General features: G+C 39.3%; 1 protein-coding gene across 1 annotated transcript in view; it reads left to right on the forward strand.

The window, feature by feature from the left end:
* Positions 1-25,090, forward strand: part of FMO1 (flavin containing dimethylaniline monoxygenase 1) — a 29,897-nt gene extending 4,807 nt beyond the window's left edge. The window contains 7 exon segments of the mRNA XM_067728622.1: positions 5,621-5,809; positions 8,628-8,790; positions 12,029-12,185; positions 15,140-15,334; positions 21,812-22,167; positions 22,684-22,756; positions 24,337-25,090. Of these exon segments, the coding sequence (XP_067584723.1) occupies positions 5,621-5,809; positions 8,628-8,790; positions 12,029-12,185; positions 15,140-15,334; positions 21,812-22,167; positions 22,684-22,756; positions 24,337-24,679 (1,476 nt within the window). The 3' untranslated portion in view covers positions 24,680-25,090.
* Positions 25,091-26,853: the final 1,763 nt, after the last annotated feature.

Below are 26,853 nucleotides of genomic sequence, written 5' to 3' on the forward strand. Positions count from 1 at the left end.
AAAAAGAAATGAAATTGAGCTATTTGTAATGAGGTGGATAGACCTAGAGTCTGTCATACAGAGTGAAGTAAGTCAGAAAGAAAAAGACAAATACCGTATGCTAACACATATATATGGAATTTAAGAAAAAAAAATGTCATGAAGAACCTAGGGGTAAGGCAGGAATAAAGACGCAGACCTGCTAGAGAACGGACTTGAGGTTATGGGGAGGGGGAAGGGTGAGCTGTGACAGGGCGAGAGAGAGTCATGGACATATACACACACTAACAAACGTAGTAAGGTAGATAGCTAGTGGGAAGCAGCCGCATGGCACAGGGATATTGGCTCGGTGCTTTGTGACAGCCTGGAGGGGTGGGATAGGGAGGGTAGGAGGGAGGGAGATGCAAGAGGGAAGACATATGGGAACATATGTATATGTATAACTGATTCACTTTTTTATAAAGCAGAAACTAACACATCATTGTAAAGCAATTATACCCCAATAAAGATGTTAAAAAAAAAAAAAGAACAAGAGCTGTGAATGTCGTGCATTGAGAGCATGTCTCTATGTATCTATATAGGAGTGACTTTTATTATCATTTTATATCTATTTTTTAAATGAGAAAGGAGAAACCTCTGACCTGACAAAGGTTTCTTCCCGTTGCCTATAATCCTCTCTGGAAGACACAAAGCTTGAGAAAGTAAATTTCCACGGTAATTTTAGAAGAAGAATATTACAAATAACAGTTAACATTTTTTGAGAGCTTACCAGGCACTATTCTGAATGCATTAGAACTATCATTTCATTTTATCCTAGGGGTTATGTAGTATTGTTATTCCTATTTATAGAAGAGGGAACTGAGACAGAGAGGTTAAGAAAATTCCCAAGGTCACCCAGCTAAAAATGTAGAGCTTGAATATGAACCCAGGCTGTCTGACTCCGTGGTCTGTGCTGACAAGAACTATACTCCATGCATTTCCAGAGTCTGTGCCACAGCTCAGGAATAAGGGCAGGCAAATCCTTGACTGTCCATGGAATCCCATGAAGTATTCTAGTGAATATGACGTCTTTCCCATGGTATTGCAGGACCAAGTGGACCAGGAAGCCAGAAACCCCTCCATTCTTGCCTTTATTATTTTTCCCCTCTGTACAATCCATCTCCCTTCCCCTCTCATTCAGTTTTACCTTCAAGACAAAAACCTTTCCCCTAAGTGCCCCCATCAATTCTCAGGAAAAATGTGCTTCCACATGCAAGAGTGCCACACAGAGGGTAACTGGCACACACACAGAGACAATGCCAAGAGTGCCTGCAGCCGGGGGTCCCAGCAGGGCCTGAGAATCACTGGGCCAGCTTGTTCACTGAGGCAAACACTGGAGGGGAGGGCTTAGGACCTGCAAACCCCATTCAGAAGTGGCACAGACTCCTACTCTCTGTATATATCTGAAACACTCCAGAGCTTGTATTTTACCAGGAGAAACAATCAGTGGGAGGAAAGAGAGACAGAGCAAAGTGGTGTTGGATTCCATCCTAAAGGCCAGGTTTCCATACTAAGCTACAGTTTCTCCTCAGCTGGCATCTGTGATACATTACTTCACATTAGGCTTCAGTGTTTCCTGGAAGGTTTTCTTCCTCCTGCCTTTACAATTATTTTCCAAAATTTTGCGCAGCAGAGTTGTTGTTTTTTTTCTTTTCTATTTTTGTTTGTGGGTTCATTTGTTTTAAGGTCCCCATGGTTCCCTGACTTATCCTCTTTGATTTTTAAACATGCCATTATAAAATGTTTTAAATTTTTTTGAACTACTTTTATGGAAATCTTTACAAAATTATATTATGCACATCTCTACCCCCCTTTTAACAGTATGTATTCCAAATTTAGTCTTTTATTGTTGTTAACTAGAAACTGGCGATTTTAACAAAGTATTATTTACAATGTGATGCTCTCAGATGCCAGAGAAAAGTGAGGGAGCTTTGGTCATACACAAACTGACCCCAGAATGTTTATAACTGATGTTTTTCTCCTTTACTATAGTTTCTTCCCCTTCTGTTTGCTCTCAACTTCTCAATATTACAGCTCTTTAGAGTTATTCCCATTCTCTTTTTCCTATAACCCAGAGGAAACTTGATCGCTTTTAACTACACCAAACCAGCACTAAATTTTGTTCTAATACCTGGCTTCAAGTTTAAGGATGTTCTAAATCTGTGTTGTCCAATAAGGTAGCCACCAGCCACATGTAACTGTGGAATGCAGTTGATACGACTAAGGAACTGAATTTTTTATTTAATTTAGTTTTAATTCATTTTAATTTTAAAACCAATACTCAGTTCAGTTATTGGAGAATTTTTAAGTGTATTTGTTAACAATTTGGGTATGTAAATCCACTTTTTCAAGTGAAAATTTAGCATTTGGATTCAGATGTGTAAAATATATACTAGATTCAGAAGACTTAATATGAGAAAAAAGTTTTAATACTTCATTAATAATTTTTATATTGATTACACATTGAAATTATAAAATTTTGGATATATTGAGTAAAATAAAATATACCATTAAAATTAATTCCATCTGTTCCTTTTTACCTTTTTTAATGTGGCTATTGGAAATTTTTAAAGAGCGTGTGTGGCCTGCATCACATTCCTATTGGGCAAGACAGCTCAAAAGTCTTGTTATTCAAAGCGTGGTCCGTGACCCAGCAGCATCTGCATGGGTGCTTGTGAGAAATACAGAATCTCAGGCTCACCCAGACCTACTAAGTCAGCATCTACATGTTAATAAGATTCCCCGAGCAATTCTTAACAAGATTTAGAAGCGCAAATCTAGAGAGCTGTACTTCTCAAACTGTGGAGAAGAATCAGGTTTATTTTAATTTCCAAGAAATTATAGACAATCATATTTGTAAAATATAATAAAATGAACAATTAGAAAGGTGAAAATGAAACAGAAAAATTTCAAGACATAAATTCAAACTTCTTTGAAAGTGTGCACAAGGCAATTACTATAGAGAATCACTATTACACTTGTAACTTTTTGCTAAACAAAACCATATGTGTGAAATATTAACACCTGTAGGTGTTAATATTAAACACCTGTAGGCACACTTTCACTACACATTGTACCTATTAATACTTAAGGTTTATAATGTGATAATTAAGCTTGCTTCTTGTTTGTCATTTTATCTAATCTGGGCTGGATGGATGAGAGCACTCCTCCCAAGAGATAACATATATCTAAACTGTTTCTAAATTTTGCTTAACAACACACATAGTAGAGAAATGAGGCTCACAGAATATGAGAATGGAATGGAAGAAAAGATTTTAAAGAAACCTCAGCAAGCTCAGGATATTCATTTTTTTAACTGCTATCCAAAATGAAGCAAGTAGTGCTGTATTTTTAAAATTTAACTTCAGTCCTTTATCAATAGTCAGTTCTGATCATTTATTCTGTAAAATTATAAGCGAATATCAATTATCTTTCAATGAAATAAAATAATTATAGCTTTTATGCACTTTTGGAAAACAGTTTTCAAACTAACCTTAAAATGTTACACATTGGGGACTTGCCTGGTGGCACAGTGGTTAAGAATCCGCCTGCCAATGTAGGGGACACGGGTTCGAGCCCTGGCCCGGGAAGATCCCACATGTCACGGAGCAACTAAGCCCGTGCATCACAACTGCTGACCCTGTGCTCTAGAGCCCACGAGCCACAACTACTGAGCCCGTGTGCCACAACTACTGAAGCCCACGCACCTAGAGTCCATGCTCCGCAACAAGAGAAACCACCACAATGAGAAGCCCACTCACCACAAATGGAGAAAGGCCACACAGAGCAACGAAGACCCACACAGCCAAAAATAAATAAATAAATAAATTTTTTTAAATTAATTTAAAAAAAATGTCGTACACTGTAATGTAGTCTTACCCGCATTACTAGTACTCAGTTCAAATCCCACACAACTCATCACGTGATTAGACAAAACCAAGACTGATCTATGTCCCGTTCATCACAAAGGAGTCCACATGCCTGGATACTGAGCAATGTCAAATTATAGCTATAAAAGTTTCTAGATGCTTACTCTCACCTTCTGTATTTATATTGTCATAGACTGGTAGCAAAAAGATCATATTGGTCTGGCTCTGCTGACTACATCTTTGCTTCTTTTTTTTTTTTAATTTTTTTTTTTAATTTGGTTGTGTCAGGTCTTAGTTGAGACATGCGAAGTCTTAGTTGTAGTTGTGGCATGCATGTGGGATCTAGTTCCCTGACCAGGGATCAAACAGGGGCCCCCTGCATGGGGAGCTCAGAGTCTTAACCACTGTGCCACCAGGGAAGTCCCTACATCTTTGAGTAGCACTGCTTTAGATCTTCCTACAGAATGAAAGATCAGGATTTAAATAGTCATCTTTCTCAGAAGCCATTTAGATTCCAGTTTTCTAGATTTATTCTGGATAAATGGGACTGTCAGATGTGGAGTCACAAATAAGCAAGATAAGGTGAACTCATCAGTTGATGAGATCGGTATCAATTCAAACTACAAAGGTATGTTTATAATTTTATTTTCTGTTATCACTACATATTTCATGCAGATCTAGACTCAAACCTTTTGAGGGAACAAAGTAAGTCCTCTCCATATGTGAGGTTTAAGTTCACGTTTCTACTTGTTCACACAAATAAAATAATTTTTGTTTCACAGGAAAAAAGAACTATACATGTACAAGATGGTAAACAATATTAAAATACTAAGGACTTTCCCACTGAAATTAGAACAATTCTTTATGATACATCTAAAAGACAGAGCCAATGTACATACCTAAATGAATAATTAAAACTGCCCACTATTCAACCTTGTAGTAGTTGTCTGAGATGTTGCTATTTGCTAGTTACCCAAGTCAAAACTGGAGTGGGAAATTGTTTAGTGTTTTGCCATGCTCACAGTTGTCCAATCTGGAAACATTTGACCTGCTTCCTCTCCCAAACCTTAAATCCAAACAATTTCACAATCCTATGCATTCTACCTTTCTGCTACCTAACAAATCCCATCTCTCTCAGTTTCAACTGCCACTGCCTTTGCTCAGGCCCTCATTGGCAATCGCATGGATTTGTGTTTCAGGTTCTTAACTAGCCTCATTTCCTTCCTTTCCAGATCCCTCTAAGTTATCTCTTGTAGAACCAGAATTATCTTTTCAAAATTTAATATGAATCACTTCCATGAATTTCTATGAAATTCAAATTCCTTAACTTCAGATACAAAATCCTTCATAATCTGAACCCCCTTTCTCCATAATCCTTTCAACAATACCTCATGAAACCAAAGCAATCGTTCATCATCTAGATACTACTTCCTGGCTCTGGTGTATTTCCATATTCTCCTGTATTTTGCAGTGACGCTGTGTGAATCTGGACAGGTGAGTTTATCCCAGGTTTGTTAGCATGTAATAAATGAAATTGTAATTCTGATTATGATATTCATAGTGGGGTCCAATATTCATCATCTTTCAAGTAAGGATAGCAAATTCCATTAGAAAGTAGCAGGTAGCATATGTAAATTGTATGGTTCAATGTCTAAAAATTAACATCCATTTCATGTGTGTGCATGCACATGCACACATGCATACACACTCATGTGCATGCACTGTTTGTACAGGAACATGTTGAAGAAGGCAGAGCCAGACTCTACAAGTCTGTGGTTTCCAACAGCTGCAAGGAGATGTCTTGTTACCCAGACTTTCCATTCCCAGAAGATTATCCAAACTATGTGCCAAATTCTGTATTCCTGGAATATCTCAAAATGTATGCAAACCAGTTCAACCTTCTGAAATGCATTCAATTCAAGGTAAGAAAGGCACAAAACATCAGTTAGTAGCCAGGAAGTGTTTCCTACCTATTTTCTATTATCTCTCTCTACCCTGGGTTCTGTAGATCAGATAATGAACTGGCAAGATTGCTGACACCAGGCTGGATTCCTTTTCCCCTTTTACTTACAATCACCCTAAGTAAATCTGGAGATACTTTGTCTAAGGATTCGTATGTATAAACTTTTAGTTTGCAATGCTTACAACCAAGTATCCAAATGGACCTTAAAATTGTCAAAACAGATTTTCAGTTTGGGCCAAATGCCTATACACAGGGCCATTGAGAACTTCCTGTCAGCTCCTGGGTACTCTCTTTTTACTATTCCTTTATATGAATGATGGGTGCACTGGCCTATACATAAGAGAATGTCACTATTTGAAGGAAATCTTTTCTAGGTATCTTAGGGAATAGAAAAATCTTTGATATTTTCTCATTGGCCATACCCACCTCCCTTCCCATTTCAGAGGACAGAGACGGGAGGTAGGTAGAAGGACAAAGGCAAAAAAATATATCCTCTTTCTCCTCTTTCTTTCTTCCTTTTTTCCTTCCTCTGCAAAAAACACATGAAAATCCATGTGTTTCCCTTCTATTACCCTCCCTATCAGAGATGGGGATAGTAAGGAATTCTTGGAGAATTACACAGAGAAATTAACATGAATGGAAAGATTGACCAAAACAAGTACCATATAAGATTCACATTCACAACCTTAAAAGTACTCCTGATCAAAATGAAGTCACTATCTCGAAGAGATATCTGCACCTCCATGTTTATTACAGCATTATTTACAATGGCCAAGCCATGGAAACAACTGATGGATAAATGGATAAAGAAAATGTGATAGATGATGGATAGATAGATAGATAGACAGATAGGACAATGGAAAATTATTCAGCCATGGTAAATAAAGAAGAAAATCCTGTCTCTTGCAAACACATGGATGAACCTTGAGGGCATTATGCTAAGTGGAATAAGTCAGACAGAGAAAGACAAATTCTGTATGATCTCACTTATATGTAGAATCAAAAAAAACCAAACAAACAAACTCATAGAAACAGAGAACAGATTGATGGCTGCCCGAAGTAGATGGGGGATGGGGAAGGGAAATGGGTGAAGGTAGTCAAAAGTAATAGACTTCCAGTTATAAGATAAATGAATTCTGGGGATGTAATATACACTATAGTAACTATAGTTAACAGTACTGTATTGTATATTTGAAAGTTGCTAAGAGAGTAGATCTTAAACGTTCTTATCACAAAAAATAAAATGATAACTATGTGGGGTGATGAATGTTAACTAAACTTATTGTGGTAATCATTTTACAATATACACATATGTCAAATCATTAGGTTGTACACTTTAAACTTATATGGTGTTATATGTCAGTTATATCTCAATAAAACTGGAGAAAAATAAAAGTACTCCAGTTGTCCAAAGAATATTTCACCCCACTTCCTCATTTTCCAAGGGACAGAATAAAAATAAAACACTACCATAGTCAATGGATATAGTCCACAAAAAATATATTTAATGCATCAGAATTTCTGAATCTGAAGCATTTCCTTTACTACCTGTTTCCCAAGCCTGTTTTAAAATAACTTTAAAAAACTAGATGTTCACCAAAGTCTTAAGAAAGTACACACAAGCAGCTGTCTGTAAGAGGTTTTGTTCTTCCTTCCTCTCTATACATTCCAAATTTTCAATGATGAACACATTATTTTCAAGATAAAAATAAATTTATTTTGAAAGTTTTTTTTAATTAACTGAAAGTTTATATTTTAAAAAGACAATTGCTAATACAAATGTAGAACCCAAGAAGCACTTCAAATATTATAAACCAGACAGTGAACCGTTAGGAGGGACTTGAGAAGTCTGTCTTCTTTGAAAACTGAAGAGGAAAGCAAGGCAGCAAAGTCTCTTGGCCAGTGGCTCATTTATGCTTTTAAACTTGACTTGTAAATTTCTTTTATATATTTTCTGAATCAGAATCTAGTACCCATGGATATACATGTACTCCATGAGAACAAAAATAGACCACAGTTGACCCTGGAGCAACACAGGGGTTTAGAGGCGCCAACTCTGTACAGTGGAAAATTCCCATTTCCTCCATTTCCCAGGTGCCTCTGTATCCACAGTTCCACATCCACAGATTCAACCAATTACAAATCCTGTTGTATTGTAATATTTACTATTTTTAAAAATCCACATATAAGTGGACCTCCGCAGTTCAAACCCATATTGTTCAAGAATCAACTGTATTTGAAATTTAGACAACTCCCAACAAATTCAGCCATAAAGTTAGCACTTTTCAGTAGTTCTCTAGATCTGGGAAAACTTCAACATCATAGTCTATAAGACCTTTCATAAACTAAGGTACTTGGGACCAAATTTATATTTTCAATTATATATTCAATATTATCCGTGTTTCTATTAAAGGAGCTGTTATAAAGGAACTGTTGTGTATGAGAACTATACATAACAGAAAAATTTTTAAAACATAGAAAGACCTAAGTCATAATCTTGGTTCTATCACTCACTGTGAGAATTTGAGGAAATCACTTAAAAATTCTGGACCACACCACCTCTCTTAAATACCCCTCTACAACTCGAAGCTTAGAATACTTCCATCCGGGAAATTATGATCAATCTGATAGTCCAATTTGATTTCTACTAGGATTATGCTTATTAATTATGTTTCATCTGTTCTCTAGAACACTCGAAATGTCAATTGGCACGTCAGCCAGCAGGCCCTTACTGGAACCTTGAAAACTATTAACCATGTCTATGATTCTTTTTTCAGACTAAAGTCCTCAGTGTAACAAAACGCCCAGATTTTTCTGTTACCGGCCAATGGGAGGTAGTCACTCTGCATGAAGGGAAGCAAGAGTCAGCCATCTTTGACGCTGTCATGGTCTGCACTAGTTTTCTTACTAACCCATATTTGCCACTGGACTCCTTTCCAGGTACAGGCTTTTCTGCAACTGACCTTAGTTTGTCTCATGGGAGCCATCCTTACACTGGATTGGTCTGGAAATAAATTCCTATTGATTCCTCCATTAAACAGTTAAGTTGTGAGGTAAGAGGGTTTTTTCCCTAACCAGCACTATCTGGCCAGTTTTTGGCTTTCATCTGTTTCAAACAACTTATGAGTACCAAAGAGCAGAATGAATAACTACTAAGCAGTTTTATGCTTCACTAAAGTTCAATGTCCCTCCCTAAGTGACTGGCAGCACTCAGAAAGTCTTCTAAGACTTGGGAGGCCTAGACAAGTTGTGAGCCTCAGCAGTGGTGCATTGACAAAGATGAGTGTAGAGGCCGCAGAGATCAATCAGTGAATAAAGGAAAAAGTAACTTGATTTTTGTTTGTTTCTATGAGTCATAGCAATTACCTAGATCAGAGGTTTATGGCACTGGATTAATAGTCAGTAGGGGCATGAGCCTTAGAAGGCAAGTTAAGACATCTTTATGTCTCAGTTTCTTTATCTGGCTTTTGTAACATGATTCATGGTAATCTGTGTCAAATTTCAATTGGATTACAACTCAGACGGAATAGAAAATTCAATGGTTTGGTTTATTTCATCTGCAGTAAAGGATTCAAAAAGTTAAAACTTTAGGAAATTTTTCTCTGAATCATCTAAATATGACTTGTAGTGACCCCAAGGCTTGGTTCACAGTTAACCCACGTACCTCTGATGATCCTTTGTCTGCCCCCAGAGGTTACTCAAGTCAGGTCCAGTTAAGATAAAGCATGTCCTGAAAACTGCCATAGACTATAATCATTGAATTGGAATGCAGTTCAGTCTTCTTCCTGGTGCAGAAAACTCTTCACCGTCCCTGAGAAAGACTCAACAGCCTCTGCTTGAACACATTCAACAATGAACTCTTACCACCCGACCCTTTTCTTGCCTACAGAGAAAAATCCCTGAGCAGGCAAGGTACTCCAGACTCCCAGGAAGGAGTACCTGGTACAGGATCACTCCAAGAATCCGGAAAATTTCATGACATAGAGAGTACACTGCATTCATTCGGCACCTACAGTACATTGCACAAGATGCTAAGAATACAGAGGTGGATAAGACAACACATAGCCTGCATGAAAAGACTGAAAAGAGTTTTATAGGAGTCCAGTGAAGGAATCACATCTACATATGACCTGGAGTGACAGCAATACTCATTTTACAACAAACTCATGTACCTCCAATGATCCTGGATCTGTCCCCCAGATGTTACTCAAGTCAGGTCAGATTAGGATAAAACATACCTTGAAAGCAATGGAGTCAATGTACTCAGTTTAAATAGGATGAGCTTGGGACCCTGGAGGTATACATTCTAGGCTATACAATTAACAAGCTATATAAGCTTGGGCTTTCCACTTAACCTTTCTAAGCCTCGGTTTTCTTTCCTAGAAACTGAGGGGTTTGGACCACCTTACCCAATAGCATACATCACAAATCAAGCAAAAAGAACTCTACAATACTTGCTGTCCTTCTCGATATCCATCTTACCAGCCACTACCAATTGCTCACTTAAAATCCGTGGCTAAATTATTGTTAAGGAGCCTTTGAGCACTAAAATTTCATGACTTTAGACTTGAAATGGAGTCCTCCAAATCTCACCATCTCCCTCTCTGCCCCACAGCAGACTTGCTTGGTCTGTACATACTCCCTAGGGTAGTTGTTAACCATTACAAAAATTAAATTCATTGAAGTTATTCAAAAGTACCTGTCATGAGTTCTGGAGGCAATTCCATAAAAGGTGTTCCAAAATGTCTTAGTAAAAATAATAGGTATTACAGCCGGAATAAATATATAACTTCCCAAGGTAACTAATTTTATTAATTCAGATACCATATACATTCAGCTGTATTTACTAACACAACCACTTCACCTAATAAAAGTTCTTGCTCTCTTCTCCTGTAATATAAGTGGGGAAAGTATTAACCTGGTAGAAGACTCAGCTACAGAGTCTCATTTTTGTCCATTTGTGGTCCAAAACAGCCTGATCCAGTGAGAATCTAAGATAATCTAACATTCAGGGATAATTCTATTATTCTCATTAAACTTGTCCGGCTCTCCCTTCCTGGCAGTTCTTGGATCCAGATTGGGTCCCTGTGCTGAGTTAATATTTAAACTTGGTTGCGTCATTGTTAAATTCTAAATGATCTAGATTGTGGTTGGGTTATAACTGAGATTCATGTTAGATTTCTAATGATTTAAGATGAAGTAAAGAGCTACTGGGCCTTGGTGAGGCTATGTGCACAGCATCCATACTCATCCCCTGAGAATCTAGATGTCTTACTGCGTTTTCTTAAAAAAAAAAGTTTCTTTGTACGAGACGTATTACTTTTGATTGTGTTACACAACCTTGAGTATTTTCCAAAACTCGCCAAACATCTGATGTTTCAATGAGATTTGGCGTCAACTGTTTGAGATATCTAGCTGGAACAGCAGCTCTAATCCCAGTGTAACTAACAGAATCCCTTTTTCTCTGAGCCAACTCTGGCTGACTCAGCAAACCCAGCTTGAGTTACTGTCAGTCACCAAGATGAACCCACAAGGATCTTTTCGAATAGGGACCATATTTTTATTTATTTCCCATGTCATCTAGCACAGTGACAGGTATCCAAGAAAGCTTGCTGAATAGAGTGGAAGCACTGACTCATAGTTCCCTTTAATTTCTCTGCTCTTGCTCTTTGCTTGTGAAAAGTTCTATATAGATCAAATATTAGTAAATAGAATATTTCTGTCCCATTGATTTCTGTCAAACTTTGAAAGGTAATGACTTCTTACACTTTAGCTTAATAAGTCTTTATGCCATGATTTTTTTTTAATTAGAGAAAGGTTTATTGCAGGGCAAAGCAAGGATAATGGGTGGCTTATGCTCCAAAACCTTGAACTCCACAATGGTTTGGGGGGAAAATTTTTTATAGTGCCATGATATTTTAACTTAATAATCATCTAGTAAGTAAAACTAGAGGCCTATCTAGTGAGATGGAGTAAGTACTTCCATTAAATAAATAATCACCCATTGATTTCTGTACCTTGTATAATTATGTATTCATGTTTCAGATTTTCTTAAAATTGAGTATGTTATGAAAACAACCTAAATCATCTGTCAAAAGGATGTTATTAACTGAATAACATGTATGTTTCATTCACTAGTCTTATAAATTTTCTATTTGACTTCTTTTTTTTTCTATAGGTATAAATACTGTTAAAGGCCAGTATTTTCATAGCTGAGAGTATAAACATCCAGATATATTTAGAGACAAGAGAGTTCTTGTGATTGGAATGGGGAATTCTGGCACAGACATTGCTATGGAGGCCAGCCACGTGGCAAAGAAGGTATCATTCTTGATGTTACCTAATGAGGAGCTTTATCTTAAGACACATGCCTCAGGCAAACAGTATTTGACACCATGATAACTGATGAAAGGAAAAAAAAATCCTAAAACACACACACATACACTGAACAGATTTTTTTAGGTATTTTTTTCTTGAATGTTCATAAATGTTATTGTGAATTCCAGGTGTCATTTGTCTTCCAAATCCAACTTCTCTGACTTCCTATTTTTGTCATTTTCCCAGTCAAAAAGAGCTACAGGGGACATCTGTTTCTTACTCAGTCCCATAGGTCAGAAAATTCTGGCAATTTTTCTTGCTAAGATCTCCCATTTGCTCCTTCCTTTCCTTATTGATTGCCACCACCCTCATCAGGTCCATACCACCTCCCACTGAGTCTATTGTGTTGTCCTCCTAATAATAATTATGGAAATAGTCAATATTTATTGGGCTTGCTTACTCTGTGCCAAAAATGGCACTAAATGCTTCACTGCATTACCTCAACCAATTATCAAAACAAGCCACAAAGTAGGTACTAGTATCCTTGACTACAGATGAAGAAACTGAGACTGAGAGAAGTTAAATAACCCGCCTAAAGGCATACCACCAGCAGGTGGTAGAGCCAGTCCTTAAATCCTAGTCTCTTCCATTCAAAGCCCCAGCTCCTAATTCTACCCTGAGTCCCCGCACTCCTACCCCAGTCCATCCCCCCACACATGACAATCCATCCAGACCCCCAAGCACCAACAAGCAAATCCTCTGAAAAGACTGCTCTCATTATGACACTCATGTTAAAAAAAACTAACTCCCCCTTACCTAAAAAAATAAAAATTACAATTTGCAGATGTATCAGCCCTGCATTATAGGGGTCTCCATAATCTGGTCCAAATCTTCCACTTTAACTTTATCCCACACTATTTTCCCACATGATCATCAACTGCACGCTGACAGCTCTACTCTGTGCCCTTTCCAGTTCCCAAGTCTCTAATTTCCTCTTTGTTCACACCATACCCCTCCCTTCTACAGTGCCCTTTTCTCTTTTATTACAATTTAATTTACATTCCCAGATACCTCAACCCAAGACAAAATGATCTCTCACTAGTATGAATTTATGTAATAATTGTAATTTACACTCCTCGGTCGGCACTTTTAATTCTTAGTATTGCTAATTACCTTTTATGGTATGTATTTTCTTTCCAACTATGCTATAAACTCATTGAGAGCCATTCAGCCAACAAATCAATATTAGTTGTTGAATTCCACTATACCGAATGTTATGCCAGGCATGGGGGATACACTGGAAAACAGAACAATCAAACAAGATACCCTCTATCACAGAGCATATACTCATGGGGAAAACAGATGTCAAATAAATAAATATAAATCATTAGATCAATAATTGCAAGAGTAGAAATAGCTCTGAAGAAAAAGAATTGGGAGTGTGTTCCCTTCTGGAATTTTCAAAAAGGAACTCGATTGATTGATTGACTAATTGATTGACTTGGAAAGACAGCAATTTGGTGGAGTTATCCTAAAGGAAGGGAAAGGAGGTTCTGAAGCAAAAATTAACACAGGCCTATCCATGATGACCACCACATGTGGGTAACATATTACTATTTCTATTTCTCTAACCACTGGAAATTTCTTCAATCTGAAAACATGCTTCGGCACACATCATTTTTATATCGACAAAGAAACTCCCCTTGCTTCAGGATATAATTCATATCTACCGAAATGCCATATCCGATTCTGCATCATGACAAAGAGAGGCAGGTGCAAATATGTCTAATGTCAGAATCACTGATGTGCTCATAGTTCTTGCCACCATACTGCTCCATCATGTTATAAGGTCAAACAGATGTATAATAAAAACACTAACACTGGGGCTTCCCTGGTGGCGCAGTGGTTGAGAGTCCGCCTGCCGATGCAGGGGACACGGGTTCGTGCCCCGGTCCGGGAAGATCCCACATGCCGCGGAGCGGCTAGGCCTGTGAGCCACGGCCACTGAGCCTGCGCGTCCGGAGCCTGTGCTCTGCAACGGGAGAGGCCCACGTACCACAAAAAAAAAAAAAAAAAACCACTAACACTGCAGCTGTGGTCACCCCACAGCTGTGGATGCCCCAGTTTGTTGGGAGAAAACCCACGTATTAAATCAGTTGTTTTGTATCTGCAAAGCAACAGATTTTTGACTAATTTTTTTTTATTTTTAAACAGTTATACAGACAACTCCTTATTGTATAGGTACCAGAACAACTGTTAGCTTAGTGAACTCAGTCAGCAGGTAAACTCAAGTAGCCAGATAATCTGTCAAAAGAACAAAAACAAACAAACAAACCCACCAAAACTAGTTGTATTACTGAATTTTACTATAAGTTCTAACAATGGTTTGTGTCAAAACCCTTTGCAGACAACTTTCAATTGCATCCATGCCCTGTTCTCGTTTACAATTATTAGCATACAAAGTTGTTACCACCTGTTCACTGTCTTCTCACATGAGATTCTAAGCTCACTACAGCCAGCCTCAATACATAATTCACCATGGTGTCTAGCACTGAGCCTGACAGATAAAAAGTGCTCAATAATATGTTCTAAGGCATTTGAATACTCTAGATATTCAAACCATTACCTCAAAAGAATAACTTTAAAGTGGGGGTTAGAGGAGCAAAAAGTGTCTTGTCAGGGATGTATTTTGAGGGTGGCCGGCTTTTTGGTGCCTTTCAATTCACAAAACTTCTCAAATCTCTGACAGAGCCAGCCCTGTTCACTGTGTCAAACCGGGTGACCTGTTTGATTGCTTCCAGGTGTTCCTCAGCACCAGGGACCAGTCAGCCAGCCCTCCCTCCTCCTTCCCTTCTTTTCATTCTGGGACTCTCCCCTCCATTAGGCAGGAGGTGCCAGTCTTGGGAGAAGTTACCTCTGTGGGATCATGAATGACCAAGAAGGATGATGGGATATGCTTACCATTTACTAGAGTTACTGAACACCCCTGGGCGTGGGTGATCAGCCAGGTCTTTGACTCAGGCTACCCATGGGACATGGTGCTCGTGATGCGATTTCAGACCATGTTCAGAAATTCTCTCCCAACTCCAGTTGTGAATTGGTTGATAGCAAGAAGGATGAACAGCTGGTTCAATCGTGAAAATTATGGCTTAATACCAGAAGACAGGTAAATATGGAGTGTCTGCTGAGAGCTATTAGGGAGAAAGGGGCCTCGATCTTTCCAGTGGCGTATCCAAACCAGGCAATAATGTGACAACATGACTGAAGGTGAAGGAAAATTTCATACAAATTACTTAATCATAATAGCTAACTGTTTTTGACTGCTTGGTAAGTGAAATTATGTAATACATAATTGTCAACAGCCCTTTAAAGTAACTAGTATAATCTCCCTTTCATGGTGGGTGTGCTAAGGCTTAGGGAAGTTCAGTCACTTGCCGGAGCTCATCTAGTACTAAGTGGGCTCTGTGACCTTGGCAAGTTACATAAACCTCAGCTGCAGCAATCAAAAGGGAACAATCTGTCTATGACTCTTCTGACAAAAGCAACACACTTGCCTGTGTCACTGTGTTGGAAAAATTGAATCCTTCCCCATGTCTCTCTAAGGGCAGTGCCTTCTCCTTGTCAAGATGACCTTGGTTTCAGTCTTGTCCTTTCAGTTACAACCCATGACTTATCCCATTAACAAGAACCAACGGTTTTACTTTCTCATTCATTGCGTCTGTACAATGACATTCCATTACCAGGGTGGCACCACAGCCTGGAGATCCTGTCTGATCTTCCTCCAGATTCCACTCTGCACCAGCAGGGATCAGGTGGTACCCAAGCCACAAGTGATATGCAGGCAGCCCCCTTCCTACTACATGTACTTCATTCCTCTGGTTCTCTTCATCCTTCTCTCATATACCTTGCTCTCTCCCTGCATTTTTTCCTTCCTTTTTTATTCCTACCCTCTTCTGTTTCTTAACTCCAGGCCTCTTAGGGGTTTAACTCTTTTCACCAGAGCTTTTTCTACCATAAGTTTTATTTTTTTTATTTTTTATTTTTTTTAAGGAATTACATTGTTTTATTCACAATGAGATCGTCCTTTAAAAGTGTTCAAAATATATTCAAAATATATTATAAACACATTCTAAACATATAACAAATTTAACAAGATAAACATAAATAGAATTAATTATAATTTTAAGTAAGAAAACATATCTTAGCATTTATTCATTCATCCCTGTGGTAGTATTTGTCACTTTATTAAAATGATATTAACTGAATTAGATTGGTGAATTTTTCTTCGCCTATAGAAAATTAAGATTAAGAATATTCTGCAACATTTTTTATTCTAGTAAAAAATCAATATTGCTTGATAATAAATAACAACATTAGTAGCTTACAATAATCAAGGCCATTCCTTTCTGAATAAATTAAGGAATATATTGCCAATAAATAATTAAAGGAGTTGGCAATTATGTTGAATATTTCTTAATATTTTGAAACCTAATCTAGTGGTAATCAAGGGAAAATTAATGAATTATGTTAGTATTTGTTTTATGTCATTACTTTAAAATGTATTATATTGCTGTATAAGCAAAATGATTTTATGGGAAATAATACAGATTATACACACAAATAGTTAAATTAATTATTAGCAAATCACTCTATAACTTGTGCCAAGAATGAAAAGATGGTACAGCTGGGAGGATGGCCAGTAAGAGGAAAAAGCAACAAGGGCTTTCAAGAAGTGATACTCCGGATTGCAAGTTGAACATTCTGCACCAATCACTGTCCAGTTCTAGAGAGGGATGGATTTACTCCCACATTTCCTTGAGTGTGACACTGCACCATGATTATGCAAGGTAAAGCCTTTAGTTATTTCTGTATTAAACGTAAGGATATTTTTAAATCAGGAAAAATCTGATCTCCATTTGAAAAAAAATCTATAAAACTTGCATTATCCTCAATAATAATTTTATAATGGATTAATTGTTTAAAATCTGGAATAAAAAATACCAGTATTATAGGAAATAGAAAATATTTAAAAAATCTTTAGATGGGGAAATAATTTTTTATCAGTACACCAAAAATTGATATTCTAAAGGTAAAGGAAGATGTATCTACATGAAATAATATCATTAATATTAATTATATTAAAACTTATATATGGCAAAGAAAATTCATACCAGTGCCTCCCCTACCACACACGCAAAAGCACAGTCAATACAGACACGAATGCAAATTGAGACATTTGATATAATATGACAAAAAAGGGTTAATGCCTTTACTTTTTTTTTTTTTTTTTTTTTTTTTTTTTGGCGATAGGTATACCTGGTTTTAATTCTCACTTCTACCGCTTGGTAGCTGGATAGCCTTAGGCAAGTTTCATACCTCCCTGAAATTCACTTAATTCAGTCTGTAAAATGGCATAATAACTTATTATAGCATCCTTTTAGGAATTTTAAATCAGTTCTTGAAATAAAAGTACACAATATATAGACAAGTATGGATTCCTCAATAGGTGTTTGACCTTTCATTTCTCCAGTATCCCACCCGCATCAAATAAAGAAAAATACTTTTTAAAATTTACGAATATTTCATTGTTGTAAAGTTAAAGCCATAAAAATAATCAAATGGCCTACTATCATACCGTTAGAAGAAAAAAAAAAGGTGTTCATGAGAGTTCCATATTAGAATACAAGTTTTCCTTAGGCACCTGTTTATGTATGCTATTCTGCTCTTTACAATAAATAATTAAATTTAAAAGACTTAATTCCTCACTTTTAAGACCTTATTAGTTTACAAATTACATATTGACCTATGCTAAATTTTATACCGACCCATGCTAATGAATTCAGTACAGAAAACAAAAAACACTGCACTCAAGCAAACTACATATATATATATATATATATATATATATAACTTATATGAGAATTGCTACTCCAGCTTTCTTTTGGTTTCCATTTGCATGAAATACCTTTTTCCATCCCCTTACTTTCAGTCTGTATGTGTCTCTAGATCTGAAGTGGGTCTCTTGTAGACAGCAAATATATGGGTCTTGTTTTTGTATCCATTCAGCCAATCTGTGTCTTTTGGTGGGAGCATTTAGTCCATTTACATTTAAGGTAATTATCGATATGTGTGTTCCCATTCCCATTTTCTTAATTGTTTTGGGTTTGTTATTGTAGGTCTTTTCCTTCTTTTGTGTTTCTTGCCTAGAGAAGTTCCTTTAGCAGTTGTTGTAGAGCTGGTTTGGTGGTGCTGAACTCTCTCAGCTTTTGCTTGTCTGTAAAGGTTTTAATTTCTCCATCAAATCTGAATGAGATCCTTGCTGGGTAGAGTAATCTTGGTTGCAGGTTTTTCTCCTTCAACACTTTCAATATGTCCTGCCACTCCCTTCTGGCTTGCAGAGTTTCTGCTGAAAGATCAGCTGTTAACCTTATGGGGATTCCCTTGTGTGTTATTTGTTGTTTTTCCCTTGCTGCTTTTAATACGTTTTCTTTGTATTTAATTTTTGACAGTTTGATTAATATGTGTCTTGGCGTATTTCTCCTTGGATTTATCCTGTATGGGACTCTCTGTGCTTCCTGGACTTGATTAACTATTTCCTTTCCCATATTAGGGAAGTTTTCAACTATAATCGCTTCAAATATTTTCTCAGTCCCTTTCTTTTTCTCTTCTTCTTCTGGAACCCCTATAATTCGAATGTTGGTGCGTTTAATGTTGTCCCAGAGGTCTCTGAGACTGTCCTCAGTTCTTTTCATTCTTTTTTCTTTATTCTGCTCTGCAGTAGTTATTTCCACTATTTTATCTTCCAGGTCACTTATCCGTTCTTCTGCCTCAGTTATTCTGCTATTGATCCCATCTAGAGTACTTTTAATTTCATTTATTGTGTTGTTCATCGTTGCTTGTTTCATCTTTAGTTCTTCTAGGTCCTTGTTAACTGATTCTTGCATTTTGTCCATTCTGTTGTCCATTCTATCTCAAGATTTCGGATCAACCTTACTATCATTATTCTGAATTCTTTTTCAGGTAGACTGCCTATTTCCTCTTCATTTGTTAGGTGTGGTGGGTTTTTATCTTGCTCCTTCATCTGCTGTGTGTTTTTCTGTCTTTTCATTTTGCTTATCTTACTGTGTTTGTGGTCTCCTTTTTTGCAGGCTGAAGGTTCGTAGTTCCTGTTGTTTTTTGTGTCTGTCCCCAGTGGCTAAGGTTGGTTCAGTGGGTTGTGTCGGCTTCCTGGTGGAGGGTACTAGTGCCTGTGTTCTGGTGGATGAGGCTGGATCTTGTCTTTCTGGTGGGCAGGTCCACGTCTGGTGGTGTGTTTTGGGGTGTCTGTAGACTTATTATGATTTTGGGCAGCCTCTCTGCTAATGGGTGGGGTTGTGTTCCTGTCTTGCTAGTTGTTTGGCATAGGATGTCCAGCACTGTAGCTTGCTGGTCGTTGAGTGAAGCTGGGTGCTGGCGTTGAGATGGAGATCTCTCGGAGATTTTTGCTGTTTGATATTATGTGCAGCTGGGAGGCCTCTTGTGGACCAGTGTCCTGAAGTTGTATCTCCCACCTCAGAGGCACAGCACTGACTCCTGGCTGCAGCACCAAGAGCCTTTCATCCACAGGGCTCCTTAATTTGGGATGATTGGTTGTCTATTCATGTATTCCACAGATGCAGGGTATATCAAGTTGATTGTGGAGCTTTAATCCGCTGCTTCTGAGGCTGCTGGGAGAGATTTCCCTTTCTCTTCTTTGTTCTCACAGCTCCCAGGGGCTCAGCTTTGGATTTGGCCCCGCCTGTGCGTGTAGGTCGCCGGAGGGCGTCTGTTCTTTGCTCAGACAGGACGGGGTTAAAGGAGCCGCTGATTCGGAGGCTCTGGCTCACTCAGGCCGGGGGGTAGGGAGGGTCACGGAGTGCGGGGCGGGCCTGCAGCGGCAGAGGCCGGGGTGACGTTGCAGCCTGAGGCGCGCCGTGCGTTCTCCCGGGGGAGTTGTCCCTGGATCCCGGGACCCTGGCAGTGGCGGGCTGCACAAGCTCCCCGGAAGGGGGGTGTGGATAGTGACCTGTGTTCGCACACAGGCCTCCTGGTGGCGGCAGCAGCGGCCTTAGCGTCTCATGTCTGTCTCTGGGCTCCGCACTTTTAGCCGCGGCTCGCGCCCGTCCCTGGAGCTCTCTCAAGCAGCGTTCTTAATCCCCTCTCCTCGTGCACCAGGAAACAAAGAGGGACGTAAAAGTCTCTTGCCTCTTCGGCAGGTCCAGACTTTTCCCCGGACTCTCTCCCGGCTAGCCGCGGTGCACTAACGCCCTGCAGGCTGTGTTCACGCCGCCAACCTCAGTCCTCTCCCGGCGCTCCGACAAAAGCCGGAGCCTCAGCTCCCAGTCCCGCCCGCCCCGGCGGGCGAGCAGACAAGCCTCTCGGCTGGCGAGTTCCGGTCGGCCCGATCCTCTGCGCTGGAATCTGTCCGCTTTGCCCTCCGCACCCCTGTTGCTGTGCTCTCCTCCGCGGCTCCCAAGCTCCCCCACTCCGCCTCCCGAAGTCTCCACCCGCGAAGGGGCTTCCTAGTGTGTGGACACTTTTCCTCCTTCACAGCTCTCTCCCGCTGGTGCAGGACCCGTCCCTATCCTTTTGCCTCTGTTTAGTTTTTTCTTTTGCCCTAACCAGGTACGTGGGGGGTTCCTTGCCTTTTGGGAGGTCTGAGGTCTTCTGCCAGCGTTCAGTAGGTGCTCCGTAGGAGTTGTTCCACGCGTAGATGTATTTCTGGTGTATCTGTGGGGAGGAAGGTGATCTCCGCCTACCATAAGTTTTAGAATGACAGCCTGAATGGCAGCTATAAAGAATTTTATTTAATCCCATAAACCCTAGAATATATAAAAGGAGGCTGAGGAATTGTAATCTCTTCTCTCTCAGATTTAGCTAATACTTTATCATTTCCAAAGTTCTTAAATATATACTATTTCATATGTTCTTCGTCCCACCCAATGAACTAAGGATGGCAAATGTTAGTGTCCCTATCTTACAGTTGCATAAAAGAAAGCCTACAGGGACCCAATGACTTTCCCAAGCTCTAAGTATAAACATTTGGACACAAGGCCACCCTTACTACCTCCTGCTCCAAAGCTCCTTCATTTTATCATATTGTCTCTTTCTGTGCATTCACCATAAGCCAAAAATGGCTCGCTTACTTAAAATCATCTTGCTAAGTGTTTGTTTTGTGATTCCAAAGGCATAGGCAGAAAAAGATAATTCTGCCCTTATTCCTTTTAAACACATGCATGTTTCCCTTGTATAGTTGCTTCCTAGGAGGAGAGAGTTTCCGGCAGTTCTCAGCAGATATAGAAGTCCCCAGTCTCCCTTGTGGTCCTTCAGCATTCAGCTCTCTCTAAAGTGACAGTGATAGCTGAAAGCTGAAATTCAACAAGAGAAGCAGGAGCTAGAGAAAGCTCTGGTCGCTTTCTCCTCAGGCTTCTAAACTCTAGTAAATGGTAAGCATATCCCATCATCCTTCTTGGTCATTCATGATCCCACAGAGGTAACTTCTCCCAAGACTGGCACCTCCTGCCTAATGGAGGGGTGAATCCCAGAATGAGAAGAAGGGAAGGAGGAGAGAGGGCTGGCTGACTAGTCCCTGGCAGGTCTCTTCCCCATCCGTGTTTATGTCTAGGACACAACTAAGAGAGCCTGTGCTAAGTAATGAGCTCCCAGGCCGTATCATCACTGGGAAAGTGCTCATCAAGCCAAGCGTAAAGGAGGTGAAGGAAAACTCTGTTGTATTTAACAACACCCCAAAGGAAGAGCCCATTGATATCATTGTCTTTGCCACTGGATACACCTTTGCTTTCCCCTTCCTCCATGAGACTGTGGTGAAAGTTGAAGATGGCCAAGCATCACTGTACAAGTACATCTTCCCTGAACATCTGCAAAAGCCAACCCTGGCTGTTATTGGCCTCATCAAACCCTTGGGTTCCATGATAACCACAGGGGAAATGCAAACGCGATGGGCTGTTCAGGTCCTGAAAGGCAAGTGCATGAGCAATAGCAGGACGTATATGTTCAGTTTGCCATATTATTTTGGATACTGGAAATTTCGAGGCCTTCCCCAGGTTCTATCTAAAACAACTCAAAGTCATCTATTGTTCACCAAATTACACTATCACAGTGAATTTGTGTCGTGACCAGCACAAAAGATAAATCATGGATCAAAAAGTATCAGCTGTGTCTACCTGTTATTTTGCCTGAATCAACTGGTTCAATTAAAACTTAAAAGTTCAATCAATTGAATGACAAAATCCAGTCAAGCCAGTTGTGAGGGTCTGTCACATCAAATGAGTAGTGAGATGTTCTGACACTTATCTCTTCAGCTGATGGCTTTATCACCACAGCCATCCACTTAGGCTGCTAGTATTTCTGCCAGAAGAACAGATGACTAGCTGGGTACTAAAAATAAAATATGATCCGCGGTAAAGTATCTTTACCTGCTAAGTGACCACTGAAACCTAAAGTTAAATTTCACTTTTTATTTGTTTTGCTTTACAGGTGTTAATAAATTACCACCATCGAGCGTCATGATAGAGGAAGTTAATGCAAGAAAAAAAAACAAGCCCAGTGGGTAAGTTAAGTACTATGCATTCTTTTTGAATCATAACTAAAACTGGTAAAGCAATAGCAAAGAAAGGTGAGAGTTACATTGGAGAAAAGAGAAGCACCTGAGATTTAGAGAAGAAAAAAAAAAAAAAAAAAAACTAGGCCTGTTTAAGGAGAGAGAAGAGAAAGGGAAATTGAGGTTTTAATGTCCCAGACTATCACTTTAGACCATGGTCATCTAGCACCACATGGAGTTTAGATTCTAAACCAAAATATAATTAATCCTCATCTACCAGATACTATTCTATACCTTTATCCATAATCAGCAGGCAACCTGTTGTGTTTATCCGCTCTGACACCAGAAAGTTCTGCTCATTCATTCATTTCAAAAAATCTGTGTTCAGCTCTATTGTTTTTATTCAGATGACTACTCTAGTGCAGGAGTCAAAATAGGGCTATAGGCCAAATCTACCGACCATCTATTTTTCTCATTTACAATTTTAAATCATTGGAAATAAGATTTTTTGATATGTGGAAATTATATGAAATTCAAATCACGGTGACATAAGTAAAGTATTATTAGAACACAGCCACACTCATTAATTTACAAATTGTCTAAGGCTGCTTTCGCATTACAACAGCAGAGTTGAATAGTTGAGGTAGAGACCCTAATATGGCCCTCAAAGCCTTAAGTATTTACCATCTAGAACCTTCTGCATAATAAGCTTGTTGACACCTTCTCTAGAGGAGAGGTCTCCACTTGTGCTCTGCTCTTTGGCTACCACCAAGGGCCAGGGATAATGGAAGGGAGATGGCCAGCGAAGAGGGAGACTTGCCCCTTCCCGACTCCTAATCCTAAAACATCTCTGGTTTTATCTGTTTTACCGTTTATCTGTTTCAGACTTTGATATAAATTTTCACTTAAAAAAAAAAAGCGTCTCTGCAGCAGAATAAAAAAGTTTTAAAATCACTGCATTTAAGAAACATCACTTTTCTCATTCATAGGTATTTCCAAATTTCAGTGTTGTTCTACCCTTGTCAAAGTGCTAAATACCAAAAGCACTTTAGGGGTCTCTTCTTCATCCTCAACCTGGGATACGACCTGATATCCATTATGGAATTCCAGTATAACATAAATCATTAATTAGAACTATGTGATGTAAAAGCTTCTGTCACATAGGTCAGTCAATGATATTAGGGATTAATACCAGCATTACAGGGAATTCCACCCTATGATTTTTGTGGGTTCTCACATTATACAAATCAAGCAATAATTGAGTTCTAGAAAGATTTAGGAATAGTAAAATCATATAAAATCTTTTTTTCTAGAAATTGCTAATCATTTGACAACAGAACTAAAGTAATATGAGATCCATTATCAGCATTTGGAGCACCATATGTACAGAGTATATTTTCAAGGAATCCACCTTGTATTTAAATAATACTGTAAGACCATTAGACAGCTATGGGCATGGAGGGAAGAATATAGAAGCCAGTCCAAATTTTGTACCATCATTGTTTACTTCTGGCACTTTTACTTGCTCTAAGGTTATCATTATTTAATCTTTTTGTCTTCCCCTTTATCCCAATCTTCCTTTTATAAAGGTTTGGCTTGTGTTACTGCAAAGCTTTACAATCCCATTATATCCCATGCATAGATGAACTCCTGACCTATATCGATGCAAAGCCCAACCTGTTCTCTCTGCTCCTGACAGATCCACGCCTGGCTTTGACCATCTTCTTCGGCCCATGCACACCATACCAGTTCCGTTTGACCCGCCCAGGGAAATGGGAAGGAGCCAGAAATGCTATCATGACCCTGTGGGACCAAACATTCCAGGTCACAAAAACTAGAGTTGTACAAGAATCCCCTTCTCCCTTTGCAAGCTTACTTAAACTCTTCAGCTTTCTAGCTTTGCTTGTGGCCATTTTCCTGATTTTCCTATAAATAAAAGATTACCTAAATGGATTGTCAAATGCACCGCGTAGATGGACAGTGCTTTGGTTCCCCCATTGCAACAGCATTGCCTTCATGGCTATAAACCATATGTGAGTAGTGAAGGCCACCCCCTGCCCTTCCCTGGCTGGCTGGAGGGCCACCGCTGGTATTCCTGAGTGTCTCCCAACTCCACCTGCTTCTAATGCTAGAGGAAGATAACCAAGGTTTCTGTGCATTTGAAGGCTGCTGGAAGGTTCAAGTTTCATTTTAGAAGACAGAGTTGTCCCAGACAGCACTCTGAGCATTTAGACCTCTTTTCTAGTTTCACAGATCTCAACTAAAACTCCCTATTTCACAAAAGATTTGGTTGTACTAAAATGGTGCTCTTATGAGATCAGCTGATTAAAAATAAAAAGAAAGAAACAGCCTAGAATTATTTCAAGTGGTCTTTTATTCTCTTTTTAAGAATTGGGGGAAAGAGAGAAGGGGATAAGGAGCCTATTAATAAGGGCCATAAAAGGATGGGAGGGTTCGATGACTTCGTTGGAGTGTTTGTAAAGGAATGTACTTGCCTGGGAGTACTCATTCCACTAGAATGCACTCTGCAACAAAACAGGGCCTCCAGCTGGCGTAATAACAACCACAGTCAGATCTACTCCACAGAAAACACCCATCTCCACCTGCTCTTGGAGCCGGCCTCCAGCACCCAAAGGAAAAACACCTCCTGCTCACATACACCTTTACAACTTTGCTTAAAGAGGCAAACAGCTGCCTCTTCTAAGAGTCAATGAAATCCAACTGGAATTCATTACAGAAAAGACACAGCTAAGAAGTCTTTAATAGAGAGATAATAAGAAAGAAAAGACAGAAAATGAAGAGCAAAAGCAAACATCATGTCAGAAGCAGTTTTTGACCAAACTACACCAACCCTGGATTCTCTCTCACAGTTGCACATGTGAGGATGTGACTCAGCCAGAAAAGGTTTTGCCTTCACTTCACCTCACTGCTGGGCTTTGATGGGAAACTTCACCTCACAGAGAGGTCCATGATTTGCATAATGGAGGGGATTCAAAAACTATGGAATCAGGAGAGAGTGAGCTCTATAGGTAAGTAGAGATGCAGGTAACGACTCATCCACTCAGGTCTGTTGAATCAATCACCAATGGCCAATGATTTAATCAATCATGTCTATGTAATGAAACTTCTGTAAAAACAGAAGGAAAGGATGGAGTTCAGAGAGCTTCCCAGTTGGTGAACACATAAAGGCTCAGGAAGAATGGTGCCCTTGGAAAGGACATGGAAACTCCACTCCCTTCCCACCTACCTTGCCCTGTGCTTCTCTTCCATCTGGCTCTTCCTGAGTGATATCATCCTTTTATAATAAACTAGTAATCTAGTAAATAAAATGCTTCTCTGAGTTCTGTGAGCCAAATTAGTTCACAAAGCTACTGATTATTTTTAGCAAATTAATTGAACCCAAGGAGGGGGAACATTGGAACTTCTGGTCTATAGCTGGTTCTCAGAAGCACAGGTGACAAACTGGGCTCACAATTGACAACTGAATTGAGAGGGAAGGCAGTCTTGTAGGACCGAGCCCTTAACTTGTGGAATCTGATGCCATCTCTGGGTAGTTAGTATCAGAATTGAGTTCAACTGTAGGACACCCTGCTGGTCTCCAAGAACTGCTCGACAGTGTGGGGGGAAAGCCCACACACATGCTGGAATTGGGAGAACACTTAACGTAGGAACTCATAAGGAAAAACTGCTCCACTGAATATAATCTGAATGACTTCTTGAAATGCTTTTCTCTCCCGTGAAGCAGAGTTGACACTTTAGCGTTCCTCATGAAGCTGGCTGGGGAGGTTCAGTGCCCAGGGTGAAACATGGCAAGGTAAACTACCCAGGCAGCCACAGGGGCAAACCACGAGGACTCAAGCTGGAGCCTGAACCTAATCTCAAGTACTGAATACATTGTGCCAAGAGACTAAATATACAGACTATGGCCAAACCATCTACAACAAAAGAACTCTGACCCGTAACTTCTGCAGCAATCAGATTAGAACACTCAGGACCAGCACGTGGTCAATGAGTGCCAGCTTCTCTAACTGTGGTCCCCACTCCAACCCAGGACCAACAAAGAAAATCAAATATACTCCCCAAACCAGTCACATGTGATGACTTGC

Source organism: Pseudorca crassidens, chromosome 2, assembly GCF_039906515.1.
Source record: "Pseudorca crassidens isolate mPseCra1 chromosome 2, mPseCra1.hap1, whole genome shotgun sequence".
NCBI lineage: Eukaryota > Metazoa > Chordata > Mammalia > Artiodactyla > Delphinidae > Pseudorca > Pseudorca crassidens.